Raw genomic sequence first — 20,675 nt, forward strand, 5'->3', positions numbered from 1 at the left:
TATATCATTATTTAATGTAGGGTGGTTTTCATTAACTCTAACACGCCTCACATTTCAAGTTCTTAAGTAACAGTCAGGGAAAGTCAAGCTGTTCACATTATTCCCAAATCTTATTACTTATCTTTTTAATTACATACTGCACAGCACAAATGTTAGGAATGTATTTGTATAGCTTCTCATTTACAGCATGCACTCTCTACTTTGGTACATGAAATGAAAAATAAAACTGAAGTTGTATTTCTGGTGATGAGCTGTGAGCAGCCACTCAAGGAAAAGAACTATTAATTTTCATAGAGATGCTGTTAAAATGACATTGTGATTGTCTCTGTTTATCAGCTGTTCATCAGATCAGCTCAGTTCAGCCTTCCAAGCTCAACTGGGATCTAAAATTAATCTGGTCCTTTGCCTTATATGCATCATTTAGCAGGATTAAAGGCTTTACTAATGAAAAACAGGCACTTATTAATATAGCACCTCATGTTCAGATTATACTCTCACTGGCATCTTTGTGTTGTGTTATGCATTATAACTGACTTGGACTTTGTGACTACCTGTTTGTTGATGAAGCAGAGACAAAACGGGCTACTGTCTGCCTACTTGATTGTGCAGTGATGACAGCAATAAGCCAGTAAATTCCCATTAAGTCATTTATTTACCAGACTTGCTTCTAAATATGCACAGATAGTAGATCTGCTAAATCAAGAGCTATTTTTTCCATATCTGCCTTGTAAAGACACAATGGCATTTCACAATGGCAATTTCCACCCTATAAAGAGACAATGGCATTCCACCATGGCAATTTGCAATAGCCCCACTGCAACTACTCCTATGCATTGTTTTAGTTACCTAACTGAAGTGCCTGTATGAGCAAAATAGTGTTCTTAGGCTTCATCTTTGTGCTATGGAGAGAGAGAGAGAGAGAGAGAGAGAGAGGGAGAGAGAGAGGGAGGGAGAGACCAGTCCTTGGAGCACTAAGGGAAATACTGGTTCTGAACTGGCCTCTGTTTGGTTTTGTTTTTTTTTTTTTTTTTCCTGGTCTGTTTTTTCACTGACTATGCAAGAAAACTAAGCTACTTACTAGCAGATGCAAGTAATTCCCAGAGTATAGAGTTTGATCATACAGCTTTGGTGTTCAGGCAAAACCAGAATTATTAAAACACAGAAAGACCCTCCACAGTGCACAGATGACTTTAGAGATCTTCTTCTGATTTATCATCATGTTGGTAAAAAGGCAAGACGCAGACCTCAGCTGTTGCAACTATCTGTGGAGTTCTGGAGCCAAGCCCTGTACCCCTGTATCTTGGTACTGTAGCGCATCCATCAGGAACAGCCCACCACTGTCAGACTCTGGAGTTCAAATCTCATGGCCTACATCTTCAAACAGCAAGCTACTGATCTGTTGACCGTGAATAGAATCAAAGTCACACAAAACTCAATGAAGCCCATGACAGCAATCCAAGCTACCCCCTTGCCAATGCTGTCTCAGGGGGCAGACAAGAGAGAGGTTGTCCTACCTTGATGGCTACAGCACACAGCTGAAAGGAGGCAGAACCTGTGCTTCCAGACCAAGCTCCCTGTAGTGTATACACTTTTTACCTTAGGACATAGCTACATGACAACATTAACAGAACCATGCAAAGGACAAGAATGACAGATCTCTTCTCAGCTGATTATCTGAAAGACAAATTATGCAAAGATGCACATTTTTCAGCAATTGCTTCAGTTAAAATGACCATAATGTTGAGAAAAGGGAAATGCACAAAAAATGATTTTCTTATTTAAAATAAAGCCAATTTTTCACTGAAAATAAGAACAGGGCAGCAGAGAAGGGCTGTTCAGTTTGTTACTCAAGCAAAACTAGAGAGTCTCTTTTCCGTTTTAAAATATGGTTTTAATTGTGTTGCTAAGGCAACAAATAACCAATATGGTATTAACTCACAAGGCAGAGTTTGAAAAGAATGTAATGAGGTTTGTACCTATATTTACCCCTCTTAAATGAGAGCTTTAGCTGTTTTAGGGAAATAGAAATGATTACTTTGACATTAATTCATTTGTCACTACCCAGTGGACCATTTACTAGAGCTGGACATAACAAAAAAACTGGGTAGGGGCAGATGAAAAAGAGGTGTCCTGAAATGCTCAGACTACTGGGTAGAAGTTACTTAATATTGCCCTAAGTCATTGCAAAATGCCTCAACGTAATAAAATGAAAACTCTTTAAGAAGAGAAGGTCAAAGAAATACAGTGTGTTGGCGATTAGCATTGAGAACAAAGAAGGGGCAATGCTCGTAAGTTATTCCTCATGCTGTAGAGCATCCTGTTGGTATGGTGCCTTACAGATCTCTGTTGTTTTGTGCTAGCATCCACCTGGGAGAGAACCCAGCACACCTGGGAGAGAGCCCATCACAAGGTGGAAGAAGGAGAAAGGGGAGTGAGACTGTCACAAGGCGCTTGCTCCTTTGAGATGATACACAGCATGTACACCATGAGGTAGAGTTAATGAGGGAGTGACAGTCCCTGCTTTGGTAAATCTACTCTTAGTAATCAATGAATACAATTATCATAATAATAAAGAGACATCAGTAGCGCTGAACTGCAGCACACTCAGCTGCATCGGTTCTCATGGCAACTCTTCACCTGCTCTTGCACTCAAAAGCAGTAACAGTGTTTATTAAAGCTGTAAATTTGTTAATCAACATTATCATCAATGAAAATTAGCCTGAGGTTCCTTCACTGTTTGCAGTAATTGCTGTGTTTTTCCATATTGAAATCACTCTACAAGCTGTTGTTAATTAAACAGTCTTTTTGAAGTACGTAAAAAACATCAACATTTTATAATAGAAGAGGTGAGGCAGGCTCAGCAGTTGGTATGTGTCAGGCAGTTTGGGAAGCCAAGTTAGAAAAAGTCCCAGCATCCTAGTGCCATGTCCAGATTACATCCCCTCTTTCAAAAATCCAAATCCTAATATCAGTAACATTTGTAACAGACTCTAAAGATCAAAAAAAAAAAAAAAAAAAAAAGATGTAAACTAGAAAAGAAATTTTTCCCTTTTAAAGTGGCTATGCAGTAATGGAAAGGCTAGACAAACTGCTGGTTTTCCTGAGGAGCAGCTTCAGGCTTTGCCTCAAGTACTTTTGCTGCTGCCACCTGTGATGATCCAGTGTACAGCAAAGGACCTAGGGCCAGATACCTGCTTTCACTTAGAAAAAAAACCACCTTCATTTCCTCGAAATTCTGGCTTGAAGAAGGTTTCTTATGCTGACATCTCTGAAATGTTCCCATTGAAAATACTGACAAACAGCACCACTTCACCTCTGCCTAGGGTGTTCTCCACGATGCCATTTTGATGGGTAAGGAAGCCACTACAAGTTCTCAGCTGAATTCGCACATTAGCCCTCTAACCACAGCAACGGGTAAAACATAGATCTGAGACATAGGAACAGCTGGGGGACACATGTGAAAGGGAGGTATAAGATCCACCAAAGCAAGTCAACACCTCTAGATCAAAAAAATTAAGCACCTCTTTGTCACATGAGCTGGTGCTAGATATTGTTCTGTCAACTGCAATCTCTCAAAGTACCAGAGAGTCAAACAGATCAGTTGACAGCAACAACTGATATCTAATGCAGCAGCTACACTGACATCTAATGAGGCCTTTCAAGTATTTTACACAGCCATGACTTCTTGCTCCCTCTCCCCCCATCTCCAGCTCCCAAGTTATTTACTTGTCTTTGGCTCAGAGTTCTGAAGTGTAACATGAGATTCAACCCATATGCAATAAAGAATAGCTGATTTAAGAGTTACAACATGTGGCTGAGCAAAAGGTTTACCAATAGCTAGAAGAACATTTGGACAAATAGACTTCCTGGAGCAGAGCCAGGTCAGTGTTGACTTGGCTGCGGACACGTGGACTGGTGGTAAATGGAATGCTTAGGTTAACATGAACATCTGGTGAACTGCAAAGGTAATGAATTCAGCAGAAGGACCTACTGGTTGAACTAAGTGAGTAACACTCAGTTGAAAGAAAAGGAAACAGAAGATGAATGAGAATATGTCCTCTTCTTTATCCTTGCTTTTATATTATCCTTTGTTATTACAAGGAGGGTTACGATATGGCTTTGTTTGTTAATTTTTTTTTACTTTGTTCAAGATGAAATAGGCTATATTTTACATAGTTCATACATGAAGCAAGGAACGATTAAGACTATTGCCTTTAACAAAAAGGTCATTTTGTTTCTAAAGTGCCCATCAACTGTCAGATCTGTTAGAAACATTTCAAGAGCAATTGAGTCACCTTGGGAGCTCATAGTCATTTCATGAAGCACAAGGCTAGAGATGGGATGAAACACAACTAAGGTACTGTGCTTCATCCTGAGCTCAGCACATTGTTCATTTCTTCCATAAAGGACATCGCAAGCTCAGCACATTTGTACTTGCGGAGTCTCCATCCAATTGCTTTTCTTTTTAGCAGGAAAAATGTCACTTCAGAACATGAAAGTACCTTAATCCTGAAAGTGTACAGGAGACTTTCCATCTGCGCAGAAGTCTTCTGAACTTCTTCCTACATTTTCATAGTGGTAGTCTGTCTCTAACAGAAGCCTGAATTCTCTCACATGGGAAAAAAGGAGAATGAGAGTCACCTCACATCATTTCTCAGCAGTTTCTGCAGCACAATATTCAGGAAGGACTGATAACAGGTCCTCTCTGCCTGCCTTGCAGGCTTGCTCTCTGACGGGGCATCTCAGTGACTTTGAAGAACTTCATATTGCATCCTCTGCTGGGGTCATCCATCTGCCTGACTGGTGCAGGATGCTGGAACACAAAGAGCTTATTTCTGAAGCAGGCTGGGCAAACTGCATTGCTACAACCTGGTCCTCTTCTGGTATTTATGGCTGGGCAATTTTCCAGCCTTTGTAGGTTGGAAAGGTGTGTTAAACAGCTGCAAAGATTGCTTCACATCAGGAGATGCTTAAAAAGCTTTCATAGAGTCTTAGGCAGACTTCCAAGCACCTCCAAGACTAGGGGATTTTGATCAAAATAAAGTCTACTATCCAGTACCTTTTGCTCAGTCATGTATAGCAACCTGCTCTAAGCTGCATAACCACAAAAGTCATGAGCATTAAAAGTGCATTTTTTTCATTTTTCAGTGTTGATTTTGGAGGATGGATGATTTCAGTCGAACTACTGCTGCTACATGCCTTGAGGTCATTGCAGGCTTGTCACAGAAAGCAGACGTATTCCATTTAATTGCCTCTGTTATCCATTTGACCTCTCAGATGAAAAGACTCTGAAACAAAGATTAGTACTCTCCTATGGCTTACACATTATGCCTTGAGGTTGCTAAAGAAAGAGAGAAAACCTTTAACACTCAGTTTTCTAACCTATGCATTTAGAAAAGGGTGGCTGTGTAACTCAAAGCAGACGCCGAGTATTTGAAGGACGCTAGGAAGACTAGGGGCAATCCTGGCCACCCCGTGAAGTCCTGGCAAAATTTCCATTGATTTCACAGGAATATGATTTCTTGCTTGATAATTAACACTCCTGTGATGGTTTTGACATGTGTTACAAGCTTCATTTGCGATGCGCACATTGCTGCAGGTTCAATATCCCACCCACTACTGAGTATTGATCTGGCTGTCCCTAAAAGGGTTTCATATTCAAAAAATGGAGTGATCCCTCCCTCTGTAATACAGTTAATCTCAAAGCAACCCACTCTGAATATTCAGAATTTTTAAACTATTAGTCATTTCTAGAAATTTAAACTCTCTAAAATTTGTTTAGTATTTAAAAAAAAAAAAGTTTATAGTAAAGTAGATCTAGAGGGAAAAGAATTTAAACTGTGGGTTGGAATGCACTGAAATTCATATCAAAAAACACCTGTGAAGTTTCAGAGTTATAAAGACAAAATCATGATAGTGCATCATTTTGAAGTGTATGTGTTGTTTATTTTCCTCTCTAAAACATTAGCAAATACAGTTTCCCTTTAGATTAATCATTTACCATGTTTTCTGCTTCTCTGTTTTGGCAAACCATATTTATTAAATACAGTGTTTGCTTCTTCATTCCTAAAGCATCCCCACAGTTAAAAAATAGGGTAATTTTTTTTCAATATTTTCTGTAAGGACTGCTTCTTCTGTGTGCACCTTTCATACTAGAACTTAAATTCATAGATAAGCTACAAAACTCAGCAAAGCAACTCAGTGAAAATGCTGGCTGACTGTTACCTTATTGGAGCCGCAGCTACAACTGTGTACTAGTGACAGGGCAGAATATAGAATAGTATAGCCCAAGTAATTAAATTCATTTAGCTGCTTTAATTCTTTTCAGTCTCCTCATATTTGTTGCTATTACAGAAGCACATTTTTGTCTTGAGATATGACCCTGTTGTAAACCAAAGAAAATCCTGCCCCACGTATTTTATAATCAAATTAACTCAAAAGAATCAGATGCTGATTTTATTGGCCACTCTTGAGGCTCTTAGCAACTTCAGTAGCAGAAAGGTAATGGGCACAAAACGGATCACAACTGGTGTGCAGATATTTATAGGGGCCAGCTGGCAAAAGAAATGCATCGCTCTATACAGAAGCATGTTCCTGTCACAGAGATGTTGAATTATTACAACAGAAAATAAATCTAATCTATAATTGCTCTCTTACATAGGTGGCCCAATAAGGCTTTGCTTCCTCCCCTCACCTCATCACCCTTCCCACTGACGCCAGGGGCGCTGGGGACAAAGAGGGCAGATTTGCTAGGCAGGGGGAGAGGAAAGCTGGAGCGGGTCTAGCACCAGACAGTAAACATATCACATTGTGAGAGCACAGTCACACATCTGAACTATCTTGGCTCTCCCTCCCACCCAATTTCATTCGGGTCTTGCCCATCCCAAGACCTTCTGTGTGATTAACACCATTGGCCAGCCCCACAGGTGACCAAGTGGGCACGCGAGGCTGGTAGACACTCATAAAGTCTCTGCACTAGTGACACTAATAAAAAGAAATGCAGAAGGGAGGCTACAGCAGAAGTATTACTTTAAAAAGAATTAGTGATCTGGGTGGGTAGAGAAAACAGCTATGCATGGCACAGTCTGGGCCCTGGAAGTGATGAAGCAAGACAAATGCTTGTGTGGAAAGACAGACTAGCCTGGGCTGCTTGGGGAACAGGAAAATCAGGGAGGCAATGCTGTAAGTGTTCCCACTGCTTTTCCAGACAAAACCTGTCAAAGAGTGTATTTGTTGTGCATACATCAGGATGCCTTTCCTGTGCCCTAAACTGAGGGTGGGCAGTTCTGCCGACGTTGCGGACCTTAGTCCTCTCCATCTCCTAGCTGTGAGTAGTTCCAGGAGGTAGCCAAGCCCAGTTGTACTGCCACCTGTGATGGGACATCGAGTATAAGCACCTGAAATCTCTTTGCCAGTCATTCTCCAACCTCAGAGGGCTCCTAGGTTTGGGTTGCTTGCAAGAAGATTTCTTTCACAGATCCCCGCAACAGCTGCAGCTTTTGCTGACCTGAGCAATAAGCGCCAGGAACCTTCCTTGGTTAGTTGGCAGCCATGCCAGAACCTCTTCATGGCCCAAGTCCCACATAGTGAGCAGACATCAGGGACCTGATTAAACACTGGGCCAAATGCCCTGCAAAAGCAGGAGTAAAGCCAGTCTTCTCAGACTGAGCAGCAAGCATTTATCAGTGTCTTCCATGTTGAATTTTAAGATCCATTACCATTCTTACGCGTGCCACTTACCCACTGCCACATGTGCCCATCCTCCAGCAACTGCTTTCATCTCTTTCCTTCTCTCACTTAATCTAATTTATTCACACACATCACATAATTTTTGCCTTTTTTTCTCCTCTAAATTCTTCCTCTATTCTGTCTTTCCAAACTTTTTTCTCTTCCCAGCTTCTCTCTTATCTCCTAAAAAAGGAGTCATCACTGCATGAGTGTAATTTCTTCCCCCATACAGATAGAACCAATCTGAATTTTCAGAGTAACAAAAAGATTTTCCATTAAAGAGACAAAGCGAAGAAACAAGCACTGACCTGATATTTTCCACAATTCATTTTCTTTCCCATATTGATACCACAGGGATATGAGAAGGGGCATGCTCTCTAAAATGCAAAACCTAGCACCTTAAGAGTTGCACAACAACAAATAGAATTTTTAAAAATAACCTTTACCCTCGTACCCACTGCTTATCAATATCAACACTGTCATCCCCACAGTAAATCCAGTAATCCCATCATCTCAGCCTTGCTGCCTGATATGTCTTTCTACTACTTAGTGTGTCTTTAATTAGACCACACAATTCTTAGAACAGCAACTTTATGTTTTCACTTTTACAGGAAATTGCTTGGCTCCTTGGGGGGCTGACTAAATGACAAACACAGTAATAACAAACCAACTGATCCTCTTCAACAGGAATAGCAGAGAAGCCTTGTCTCAAACACACAAGAGTGAAAGTACATGACTGATTTGAAAGGAAACAAACTCTTCTGTGGAGGAAATACTGATGAAAACCATTCTTTCCCTGAATAATTTTAAAATTGAGGGTCAAACAAATCTTAATAATTGGCAACTTTGCTGTTGTTGGGAAGAAAAGTCTGTCAGAGGATGCAAGCAAAAGAAAGAAGTGGAAGGAGCTGACTTTATTAGATGAATGGAAAGGGAGGAGAGGATCTGAAATATCTGGTCTACATAGAAGTTTGCTTTAACTTTTTAAGTTTGCCTTTTTGTCTTCTTAACCTGAAATCAATTACCCTTCTGATTCTAATGTCACCGTCTATGGGTGAACTTCACTCATAGTAAATTAGATGTTACACATCCAGTGATACTGAATGGGATTAATTTCTGGATTGAGACACTTTGAAGTCTGGTCTATACAAAGATGAACCCCTGTGTGCCACCATCTAAGTTCCCATTCCTGTCAGCGGACGTTAGTGTAGTCTACACAGTCAGTGTGGAGCAATTTAGCTAACCCTAAATTGTGCTGAAAGTAAATGGTCTTTTGGGCTTGCTTGCTCTGAACTGTACTTCTGTTAATTTTGGGAGCTTAGATAGCAAGTGTTAAATTCAGGTGTTCACACATTGCCATCTAGGACACCATAGGATATCCCTCTGGGCCTCCAGCTGCTGGACCAGAAGGACATAGGTTCTGTGCCGAATCTGCCCATCCTACTGGGTGTCCTGGACCCTCCATGACCTCTCAACTGGTATGAGACCCTTGTGTTGAAACAGCTACCTCAGCCCCTAGACCGCCTGCTGATGTGGAGACACCTAAAGAGATGGATTTTTTTTTTTAACTTTAAAACACTGCAGCTAATTTACGTTCAAAATCTTTTTTACTGGTAACTGAAAGGCGAGGGGTAGTTCTTCTTCTATCTGGCAGTCCCTCAGCAGACTGCTAAAATAATCCTCCGTTACTGGGTGAGTAGGACTCAGACTGTTGTTGCCAAGCACGCATACTACTTTGATTTCAATGGGATTTCGGCAACAGACAGAAGGGCTTTTCTCTTTGCCAGGAAAGCACTAAGCATATAAGTATGGAATAAGATGTTTACAAATGGCCCTTCCTTAAAGAGGAGAAAACACTGGACAGCTTGACAGACCACTTACACAAAGTGGCTTGTACCACAATTTATGGACAACAGTGAAAATATGCATATTTTAAGGGGAAAGCGCTGTGTGTGGCGAGTGCCTCTTGTGTTTGTGGTTTTGCGGTAGCAAAATAAAACTACTGCAGTTGGCCTTTCTCCAAGTACCAGGGCAAACCAACATTTTTTAAAGGCAGTCTGTTACAACATGAGTAGGAAATATCAGTTCCTGAAGTCCCTGAAATTTTTAGAAATCTGCTCAGGTTGGTCTGAAACTGGTACTATATCAGAATAATTTCTAATTCACTTACCAGTGCAAGGGAATCAAGGCACTAGGCATCACTGAAGACATACTTAAAACTCAGCAAAACCAGAATATATCACATAACTGGTGCAATATGAGTTCACAATAAAGGACCCTCATGGGACCCAGATAGATGTTCCTTCATACTGCATGTTCCTTATGATCAGTTTTGACAATTTATCGCACCAGGAAAATGGAAATGTCCAATTTAAACTGACCCTCAACATACAGTTCTTTAAGAGAAACACTTCACATATAAGTTTTAAATATTGATCAATCTTTAAATGAAACAGTAAAAACATTAAAAGGGAAAATATGGAATACTTAGGTTAGAAACTACCTAACCTCAACTTTAGTCAAGCATCCAAGTGTCAGGTATTTAATCTAAGGTACTTGTCTAGGCTCCACTTACAGTCAGTGGTGAGAGGTAATTGTGTAGTAAGTACCTGCAGAAGGTAATTCAACACACCTATTTTAAACACATAGTTTAGTATAAAATGAAGTAGTGTTTGAAGGTGCCCCTCTCTCTCCATTGGCTTAAGAGGAAGACTAGAATACTGGTGCAGAAGATACCTGACTTCTAAATGGTTAAATGAGATATAATCAATCCTTTCCTTGTGTGCTAAATGTAGCATATATATAAAACGTGAAAAGAAAGAGAAGAGGAAGAGGAAGACAAGACCAATCAATCAATCTTGTATATTTGTCTGCAAATAAGCCTAAATACTAGTGGAATAAATGTGGGGTTGGTTGTTACTGGATTAAAAAAAAAGGACAAGATTTCTTATAAGCAAAGTTTATATAGGATAGATCATAAATCCAAATTAGCTTTGATGTTGGATATTTGGTGGTGTAGCTAAGACCAGAATGTGTCCCTCTATAGTTTAAATAGACCTAATATGGTGCGCAACAGTTTCTTCCAGTTTCTATTCAAAGCTGAATTTCACCCATAGTAAATTAGAATTCTCTGGCAACTGGCCCATAACCTTTAAACTTTTCTGGTTGATGATCTTAATACACAAAGGCTTTTTATCAGTAAACTACGTCTGGATGGGAACCAAACTCCAACTCCTACTCCTTCTCCATGCCACAACATTTTTGTAAAGCTGAACAAACATATTACACTGAACCCAGGGCTTTGAAGTGTAAACACCAATACACTGTATTAACACAAAACAGTCCAAAAATAAGACACTTATAGCCAAATTATTTCTGCAGTATGCAATGGCTAAACAACTTTAGCCATTGAAAACTGCCAGATAGAAGAAAGACTACACCTCACCTTTCAGTTACCAGTAAAAGAGATTTTGAACCTAAATTAGCTGCAGTGTTTTAAAGTTAAAGAAAAATAAAAAATAATCCATCTCTTTAATCTAGGTGTCTCCACATCAGCAGGTGGTCTAGGGGCTGAGGTAGCTGTTTCAACACAATATCTTTACCTGAAAAGATACTGCACAACTGTAATTTAAGAGGTGTCTGAAATGGATTATCATTCTTGTTTCATTTTTTCTTCCTATGCATTCATGACTAAAAATAAAAAGGAATTGTAAGCCTGACAGTGTCATTTCAGAGACTTCCTATGACAACTATTAAAAGACCATCATCATATATGCAGATTTGAAGAAATTAGGTTACCTGAAAAGGCTTTTGTTATCTGGCATAATCCCTCTTTTCTGCAAAGGAAATGCTGGATTTCTGGAAGGAGGTTTACCTGTAGGTAAAAAGATAAGCTTTAATAATTTCATTCAGAAAAGTGCTCTTTTTCCTGGAGCCTTCAATGGGGTTGTGCTTAAGTTATCAGACACACCTCATGTGCAAAACTCCTCTCAGTGTCAATAGCGAATTAGTACTTTGCCATTCCTGCAATGTGAGATAATCAAGCTAAAGTATGGGCTCTTCCTCCATGGCCATCACAAATCAAAATTTTAGACTTATGGCTCCCCTCTGGGCTGCTGAGTTTTCACCCCTTCCCTGCCCTCTTTTCAGTTTCTGTAGCTTCTCTGTTCTCTGCCAGTTATCAATCACTGTCTCTCACTGCATGGAAATAGTCTGTGCCTCTTGAATCGCTGTGCTTGGGAACAGCGGTAAGCTAACAAACACAGCTAAACCACATCCAGGCTCTGCAACAAAGAACTGTGTTGCACCATGGTATGGACATGGCAGCAGCGAGTAATGTTAGTCCAATATTTAAAGTTATCCGGAGATATGGGCCATCTGGTTTAAGTTCCTGCTGTGCTGCAGACTTCCTGAGGGAACTTGGACAATTCCTTTGATCACCTTATGTCTCAGTTATTCATATGTGAAACTTCTGGACATTGCAGAGTGCTATAAGGATTATCATATTGTACAGTATAAGAGTCTCAGATATGATAATATGGGTAGAATGAGCAAAGAGCAGTTTGCAGAAGCCTGGGATGTTTTATGATCTGAGACCTGAATCCAAAGCATGTATAGCAAATTGGAACTGCTATAAAAATTTCACGTTGCATATACTTAGATAAGGCATCCTGTCCCAGGGAACCCCAGCGTACATGCTCCTAGCTCAGACTTCTGTGGACGCGTAGTGTTTCTTTGCATCCTCATGAACTTCACATCTGAACTAAACACCTTTTAAAAGCCACTCTATTTCTCCCAGTCCCTCAATAACCTAAACTGTGCCCACAACATACTCAAGTGAAAAAAAAAAATTTAAAATGCTGAAAATACATAAAATATTGGCATCACTGATGCTTTGGACTGTGAGTAAACAGATTGCAGTGCCAGAGTAAAGAACTCCTTTGAAGGCCCTGGAGGAGGGCACCAGTCCAGCTCACACATTATCAATTGTAGGAGCACTGTCACTCTTTGGAGAGGTGCCTAAATTATGTTTACAAAGGAGCAATTACATTAGATGAAACTCAATACTGATATAAGATGTGAAGCCTAAATTCATCCAGCTTTATCTTCTGCTTATGCTATTATTCTGAAATATTGCATGCATTGGCTAGTTGTTTCTCCCCATTTAAAAATTCTCTTTTTCCAATGGGGTAAATTGTTTAATTTTCCCTTGACTTCTGGAGATGCTTTTGCTGCCTGACTTGCTGGTTGAGGGTGGTCAAGAACACAAAAGTTCAAGCAAAGAAGAGAAAAGGAAAAACTGACACTCATTTGTAACAATTTTCAGTATTTACACTGAAATACTTGCATGCAAAATAACATACCATGTCCAAATGAGAAATTGCTTTTGATCACTTTTGAAAGAAGAATGAAAAGTTGGTACTTGACAAGTATTTCTCAGTAGATAGGAAACTCGAGAAAACCTTCTTATTGCTGTTAAACCATGCTGCTGCAGTATAAAATAAGCTTTAGATACTTTTCTTTTTATGAGTGAATGCTAAAAATTTGGTCTAGCCATGTCCTCTCATTCCCACAAAGGATAACACAATAATCTTGTACCTTCTGGAATAAGTCTAGATGATGCAAGTCTTCTATTTGAATGCAGCCAGTACCACCATTTTTTCTGGAAGATAAGCAGATCAAAAGATCCCAGGGGCTTGTACCACCTATCAGGAAAGAAAAGCAGCATACTGAGAAAGAAAATAGCACGCAATACCTATTTGAACAAAAAATACTTAGAGCCAAATCCTGAAGATTGAGTTCTAGGAATATGAACAGCTACAGGTGGCAGAAAGGAAAAAGACATATTCACTACCACAGTTCAAGCTCTGGCACTATATTTAGGTATTTCACAGTTGGCTCCTCCTCTTATACCTGCCTACTGATGCCCCATCCCCTGGTGTCTGACCTGTTTAGCATTCAGAAATAAAAAAGCTGAATAGCATGGTGCTGCTTTAATTTGTTCTTTTTTCTGAACTCCTCAACATGCACACTTATAACACACATCCACTCTATGCAGTGTCATCTTCTGAGATCTTTCATTATTGGGAAGTAAATTTTACAGGACGTAATATTGGCCATGCTATTACAAACAACAGGAATATCTAGCCTGAATTTTGGTGTAGCTTCCTAAATATTAGACACCAGATTGCCAACAACTAGAACTGGTGTACAAGTGGGAATTAAGTTGCTCTGAGCAAGTAGCTAGCTTCAGAGCTAGTTCTGATGCTTCCTTTCTGGGGCAGAGCTGACCTGTGAGACCATGGGGTTCTACTATCAGGAAACAAGCAACACCGGAGTCAGAGATGGCTTGAAGAAGAGAAAAAACTAAATTGCACCAATTAAAACACCATTATGGATTAGAAGATACAAAAATAGGTCTTGGAGTTTGCCCACGTCACAGCATGTGAGGTGGTATAGAAATGCCAATGTAGCTTCTAATGATCTTGGTCAGCTCCCTCAAGTGGTTATTTGTTTCCTTCTGTTACACAGCCTTTGTAATCTGGACTAGTAAGAGATAGTGGCATCTCTCAAAAGATTAACAGAATCACTACATCTGTTGAGGACACCATGAATATGTTCAATAAAGGGTAAAGCATTTCAGTGACAGGATGACAATTAGAAATAAAGACCTTCCAAACAGAAAGGGCAGCCAGAGAAGCTGTACAGCATCCAAGGCAGGGTATAGCATTAGGTCAAAGCTCTCTGCAGGACAGCTATTTCAGTGGCTGGTTGGTTGGTACTTTTTCCCAAGGTTGAGAAGATTACATGCATTTTATTCCATTTTGTGCTACCCATCTGTGATACCTTCCTAATTTTATTAGATTACCCCCTAAATTTGGTCCCACTGATGGCCCACAGAGATATTTATTTTGGCTGACTGCCCCCTCCAAAATGTAATTTTTTCCTAGCCCAACCCCAATCACAACTGCCAAGCAGGGTGAAGATTTCACTTAAGGAGATTTAACACTCAGTTTACATTAAGGCAGTAATGAACTGATTGTGTAGAATGGGTCCAGGACTATGAAAGTAACTATCACCTTTTTTATAAGCAGTGTGACAAAGCCGAGGAGATTTTCAGTTACGCTGATTTTCAGTTATGCCATTACTGTAAAGAATTCTTCAATTTCACATTATGAGAACCAGTATTATGGTATAAAAATAATTAAGGCATGTGAAATTTAGGCAAGACAGATTCACTACATGCTCCTTTGTGAAAGAAACAAACAAAAAACTGCAGGTAGATAAAAATGGCACAGATGATAGCAAATAAATGAAACATTAAAGAAACGTACAAGCACATACTTCATTTTAGCGCAAAAGATTGACAGTGTTAACAACCTACTCGATGACCTCATCGGCTATGTAATTATCAGATTGGCAAGATGTGATGCCTTTGACTAGTAAACACCTTTGAATAAATCATTTTAATTATATATAAAGCACAATGCCTAGCTGTGTGCAAATTGAAAGGGAGCTGGAGGGAACTCCATTTCTCAGAAGCAGTTCATTTCCTTCCCTTGTTTATTATTACACATCCTGGCCAGGCATGAATTTGATCCCTGACTCCAAAGGATACGCTGCACTGTGTATCATTTGCCTTCTGGACACAGCAGAGTGATCGATATGAATGTAGCAAAGAGCAGAAGAGGAAAGGAAAAAGGGCCCTCCGACCCAGCGTGTTTCTGAGCCAGTGCCCAGGAAGCAGAACAGTTAACAGCTAGGAACAATTTTTCAGAAGGGGCTGAATGCCTGCCATTATTTGTGTTTTCTATTTAGAGTAATTAGACATCTAGCCAGTTATTTCAGTACAGAACAATCAGAACCAAAACATGTCTATTTATAGGAAACAGGAGACTTCCTATTAGAAAAACAGCGTACACCTAGTGCTGTCTCTCAGATCCAGGCTGACAGAGCGGACTGGTTTCTATTTAAATGTAGCAATAGGTTTCTAATCAACTACACTTGAAAAATTGTTCTTGGAAAACAAAAATGAAAGAGGCATGTGTTACAACAGTCACTCGGTTTTGGAGTAGGCTCTTCTGTGAATAGATACAGCCTAGAAATTGCCCGTGTCATTCCTCTCACAGCTTAACTTTTAGTGGAAAATGAACATCGATGATCATGAGACCATGAGTCTGCCTCCTTTCTGCAAATATAATAATTATAAAACTATATCTCAGCATAAAAGTGCTAGTGTTATTAATATTCCAGTAACACCAATTGGCTCAGGCAAAGGATCCAAAGCTGTCAGGCACTGTATTTTAACACAGAAGAAGATCCCTTTCACAGAAAGGGATCACAGTGATACAACATGTGAGCTAAAGCAGTCTACAATAAAAGAGAAAGGGAGAACAAAAGTGACAGTAATAATGCAAGTCATCTGCATGGAAAAACTTGTGTTTCAAAATGTTTTTAGAGATGTTTAGTGAAGAAGCATTAATAACGGCCATATTATTCTGCCTTCAATGTACACACTGTTTTGCTGGTTCCCTGCAGACTTGACACCAGAAGCGAGCTTTCACAGGACATTTGAAGTGGAAGATTAAAAAGGATACTTCCTATCTGAACAATTTAACCACTAGCAATTTGCATGAAGCTTTTTTCATGTAAAGGGCTTTGTCTACAGATATGGAAATCTTGTTTGCTTTATTCAGCAAACCAGTGGAGCTCAGCATGCAGGAGCAGTAGATCAGTTAAACAGTATGAAATCCCACCTCATGGAGATAGTCTCTACTGCTTTGCGTTACTTTGCATTTGGACAAGCAGAAGAGTGGTCACTTCAGATAAGGACATGCAATTGTATGTTCATTGCTTCTCTGAGCACCTTTTCAAACCCGGATTTTTTAGTTCAGCCTGTTAATTAAGGCCTTGCCTACACAAGGAACGTTCATCTGCAGAATTACATCTTATTATGCAGGCAAATTGAGCTTAATGTGGAGACGGCTTAAGCTGGCAGCATGAGGCTTTTATTCATCTATCTCTTCTGCCAGCTCTTTCTCCCCCCTCTCCTCCAGTCTTTGTAGCCCTGTCTTGCAATCCCATCTTAAAAAGTGTTTATGTACCTGAATGTGTTTCTCCTGTTTACCTGAGGGTACCAACCCGAGTTGCTAATCCAAGAATCAGTAGTACAGTGTACTTTGATTCCAATCCGCTGGGACTACCTTTAATTACTCTCATTCTGAATGAGTCACAGTACATATTATTCAATTCAGGTACCAATAGCTTTCAAGTGAAAATTGATATAATGTACAAATCATAATTTTCAACAGGATACCACGGTTTTCATTGGCTTTGACTCTGACTTGTTACTTGAAAGAATTAAAATGGATAACGTGGAAAAAATAATCTAAAAGATAAAAATATCTAGAGAGAAAAACAAACATGTTTTTAGCAGCAGTGGAAACAGCAATGCAGAGATCAATAAAAACATTTAACTTTTTCTAGAAAAATATTCTGCAGAGAGTTTTTGTATTCAAAGTGAACAGAAACAAAATGAGAACTGTAGGATTTAGTGGGGTTTTAAGCTTACAGTGTATACATTTTATAGATGAACTTCAAGAATTTCTGGAGGTTATTTCTAAAATGAAATAATGTTATTGCTACCTTTGAAATTATCACATTCTCCCCATAAGCTATGGCATTGGAGGCTGGATTTTGCAGGAAAACTGTCAGATGCATGCAGCTCAATGGAGTTTTTAATCTCTTATGTGTATACACAGAAAAGTATTCTTTGCTTTAACCAAATGAGTAAGTTTCATCCCAATACCATGGCTTGAAATTTCATTTTTCAGTGCTAAGGTCCTCATTCTGAATTTTGAAATGAAAGAACTTTGAAAATCAAATACAGTTTTCATCTTTTATTCTCATCTTTCTGTACTTCATTCATTCTGGAAAATTAAAAGGCTGGTCAGCTTTATTTTTATTTTAACTTCTAGTCAATTTGCAATTTTGCACTGGTTCACACCATTACCCTAAAAATAGTCAATTTACAAGCACTAGAGAATAAGATGATGACAAGAAACAGCCAACATTTGTTTGCCAAGGACACATCATATAAAACTAGTTTAATTTCTTCTGACAGAGTAACTGATGTAGTGAACAAAGGAAATAAATAGTAGAGATGAAACAGTTTGACTTTAGTAACAGTTTGATTGCTTCCACATAACATACCTGTCAGGTGAGTGCACAGCTATTTGAAAAAATGAACTCTACATTTTCAAAGTGGATTTTTTTTAGGAGCAGAACCTCAATGCATACCCCACTGTACATTCAGTTCTGTTCAAATTTCTCATTAACAAATTCAATGATGGAGTAGCAATTGCATTTATAAATAGCAAATGACATCAAGTTGAGGGGAAGTATAAGCACTTTGGAAGACATAATCAGAATTCAAAATAATTTTGACATATGGTCCAAATTCAACCTGAGGAAATTCAAAACAATTTGGAAGGAGAAATCAGATGGACAGATACAATTGGCCACTACTGCAGAAAAAGATCTGATTCATAAACGGCGTATGAATTAACAACATAATACTGTTGCAAAAAGAATCTTCAAGTAACTTTTGAGTTGTTCACAAAGATTTATTGGGACTGAAAGAGCCGACTTCCCCTCCTTTAAAATTGCATTTTAAATTTATTTCTGTCAAAGAGAACTCTAAATAATAGGGACTATTTCCTTATAATCATAACCCGCAGGCATTAAGAATTGCAACTGAACCCGTTTGAGAGTTATATACAAGGAACAGGGGGTAATCCTGCTGCTGCGGTTGGTGTTGGTCATACCTCATCAGTAACTCTGTTTCCCAGTTTTGGAAAACATGGTTTGCGCAGAGGGTTACAAGAAGGAGGTGAGTTTTAGAAGACTTTGTACTGGGTCTGACTGGGATGGAGTTAATCCTCTTCCCTGCAGCCGCAGAGTGCCGTCTTTTAGATGTGTGACCAAATCAGTGTTGATAATGCATCAATGTTTTAGCCATTGCTGAGCAGTGCTTGCACAGTGTCAGCACCTTCTCTGGGTCTCGCTCTGACCCCTGGTGAGCAGGCTGGGGTGGGCAAGATGTTGGGTGGGGGCACAGCTGGGACAGCTGACCCCAATTGACCAAAGGGATATTCCATACTATATGATGCTATGCTCAGAAATAAAACTAGGGTGTAGTCTTTCCAAGGCCGCCATTGCATGGAGGCTGGCTCGGGATCAGTCTGCTGATGGGGGGGGTGCTGAGTAATTACCATTGCATCACTTGGGTTTTTTTCCCCTTTTTCCCCTTCACTTTTTAAATTGTTTTTATCTCAACCTAGAAATTATTCTTGCCTTTTCTCTTCCAAATGTCTCCCCCATCCTGCTGCACAGGGTGCTGAGTGAGCAGTTGGTGGGTTTGTTGGGTTTTTTTGTTCTGTGTGATGTCCTATGGTATGAAATATCCCTTTGGCCAGGTGGGGTCAGCTGTCCTGGCTCTGTTCCCTCCCAGCTTCTTGTGAACCCCTCACCTTCTCACTGGCAGGCCAGTACGAGAAGCTGAAAAGTCCTTGACTTAGTGTAAACGTTGCTCAGCAACCATTAAAATATCAGTTTTATCAACATTATTCTCATCCTAAATCCAAAACACAGCACTATATTAGCTACTAGGAAGAAAATTAACTCTATCATCTCAGCTGAAACCAGAACAATAACACAGGGATGTTTTAGCTACTGTCAAATGGTGCTTATACATCATCGAGTTTTTCCTGTTTCTCACACTGCCCTGCCAGCAAGTAGGCTGGGAGTGGGCAAGAAGTTGGGAGGGGGGCACAGGCAGGACAGCTGACCCCAATTGACCAAAGGGATATTCCATAACATGTGATATCATGCTCAGAAAAAAACTAGGGGAAGAAGGAGGATGAAGCAGGGGGATGTTCAGAGTGATGGTGTTTGTCTTCCCAAGTAGCCATTACACGTGATGGAGCCCTGCTTTCCTGGAGATGGCTGAACACCTGCCTGCCCATTGGAAGTGGTGCATGACTTCCTTGGTTTTCTTTGCTTGTGTGCATGGCTTTAGCTTTCCCTATGAAACTATTTTTATCTCAACCCATGAGTTTTCTCACTTTTACCCTTCTGATTCTCTCCCCCATCCCACTGGGGGAGAGTGAGCAAGCAGCTTCATGGTGTTTAGTTGCTGTCTGGGGTTAAACCACTATACCATAGAATAAATTTTTACCCATCCAAAATCAGTTGTCCTCTTTAATCACTGGTGGCAGAATACAAAATAATCATCTTAATTTGCAGCAAAGATTATATAAAGAAAGTTTCTAACTGCAAGGATGAAGTAGTGGAATATGTTACTTTAGGAGGTTACAGAACCCCTGCCAAGGGAGATTCTGAGATTTGTAAATGACAGTTTTTTAAAAGATGTTCCCGTCAGCTCTACTTGAAATATATTTCCAGGCACCTCTGAGCTGCATGGATGTGGAGAAGATTTTCATGAAAAGTTATTGTTTAGGTACTGACGCATTAAACTGTATTCAAATATAGTTTTGGCATGTTATAATTCTGATCTGTAAAAAAAATAAACATGATGAATGTAAATTTTAGCTTTATGTAACATGAGTCCTTATAGTTTACAGGGAAAAAAAAAACCCCAAACTCCTCTGCTCCTGCAGGGTAATGGAGTGAGCACAGATTAAACCAAGTTTTGTGAGGAGGCACATATTTATGGAAGTAGCTGCTTGTGCACAAATCCAATTTTAAACAAGACAGAAGAATATACTTTACAAAGTAGGCTTCATCCCTGCAATGTTGTCAATTTATAGGAGCCAATGGTTTGCTAGTCAAGAGTTTAGAGTGGAAGAACTACTGGCCCTGGACTCTGGGCTGGTTTTTATGCCCCTCAGCATCTCAGAGGGCAGCAGCATCAGGCAGGCTGCGTG

At 39.7% G+C, this 20,675-nt stretch overlaps 1 protein-coding gene across 3 annotated transcripts in view; it reads right to left on the bottom strand.

The window, feature by feature from the left end:
* CPED1 (cadherin like and PC-esterase domain containing 1) overlaps nt 1-20,675 on the bottom strand; it is a 152,357-nt gene that overhangs the window by 103,082 nt on the left and 28,600 nt on the right. For all 3 annotated transcript variants that reach the window (XR_012833709.1, XM_075743360.1, XM_075743350.1), the window contains exons 3-4: nt 13,327-13,433; nt 11,527-11,602 (exon numbers count right to left, since the gene is read on the bottom strand). Coding sequence is in view for 2 of the 3 variants with exons in the window: in XM_075743360.1 (XP_075599475.1) it covers nt 11,527-11,602; nt 13,327-13,433 (183 nt within the window). In the remaining variant the exon portion in view is untranslated. The remainder of the gene's footprint in view (nt 1-11,526; nt 11,603-13,326; nt 13,434-20,675) is intronic.

Source organism: Balearica regulorum, chromosome 1 (assembly GCF_011004875.1).
Source record: "Balearica regulorum gibbericeps isolate bBalReg1 chromosome 1, bBalReg1.pri, whole genome shotgun sequence".
Taxonomy (NCBI): Eukaryota; Metazoa; Chordata; class Aves; order Gruiformes; family Gruidae; genus Balearica; species Balearica regulorum.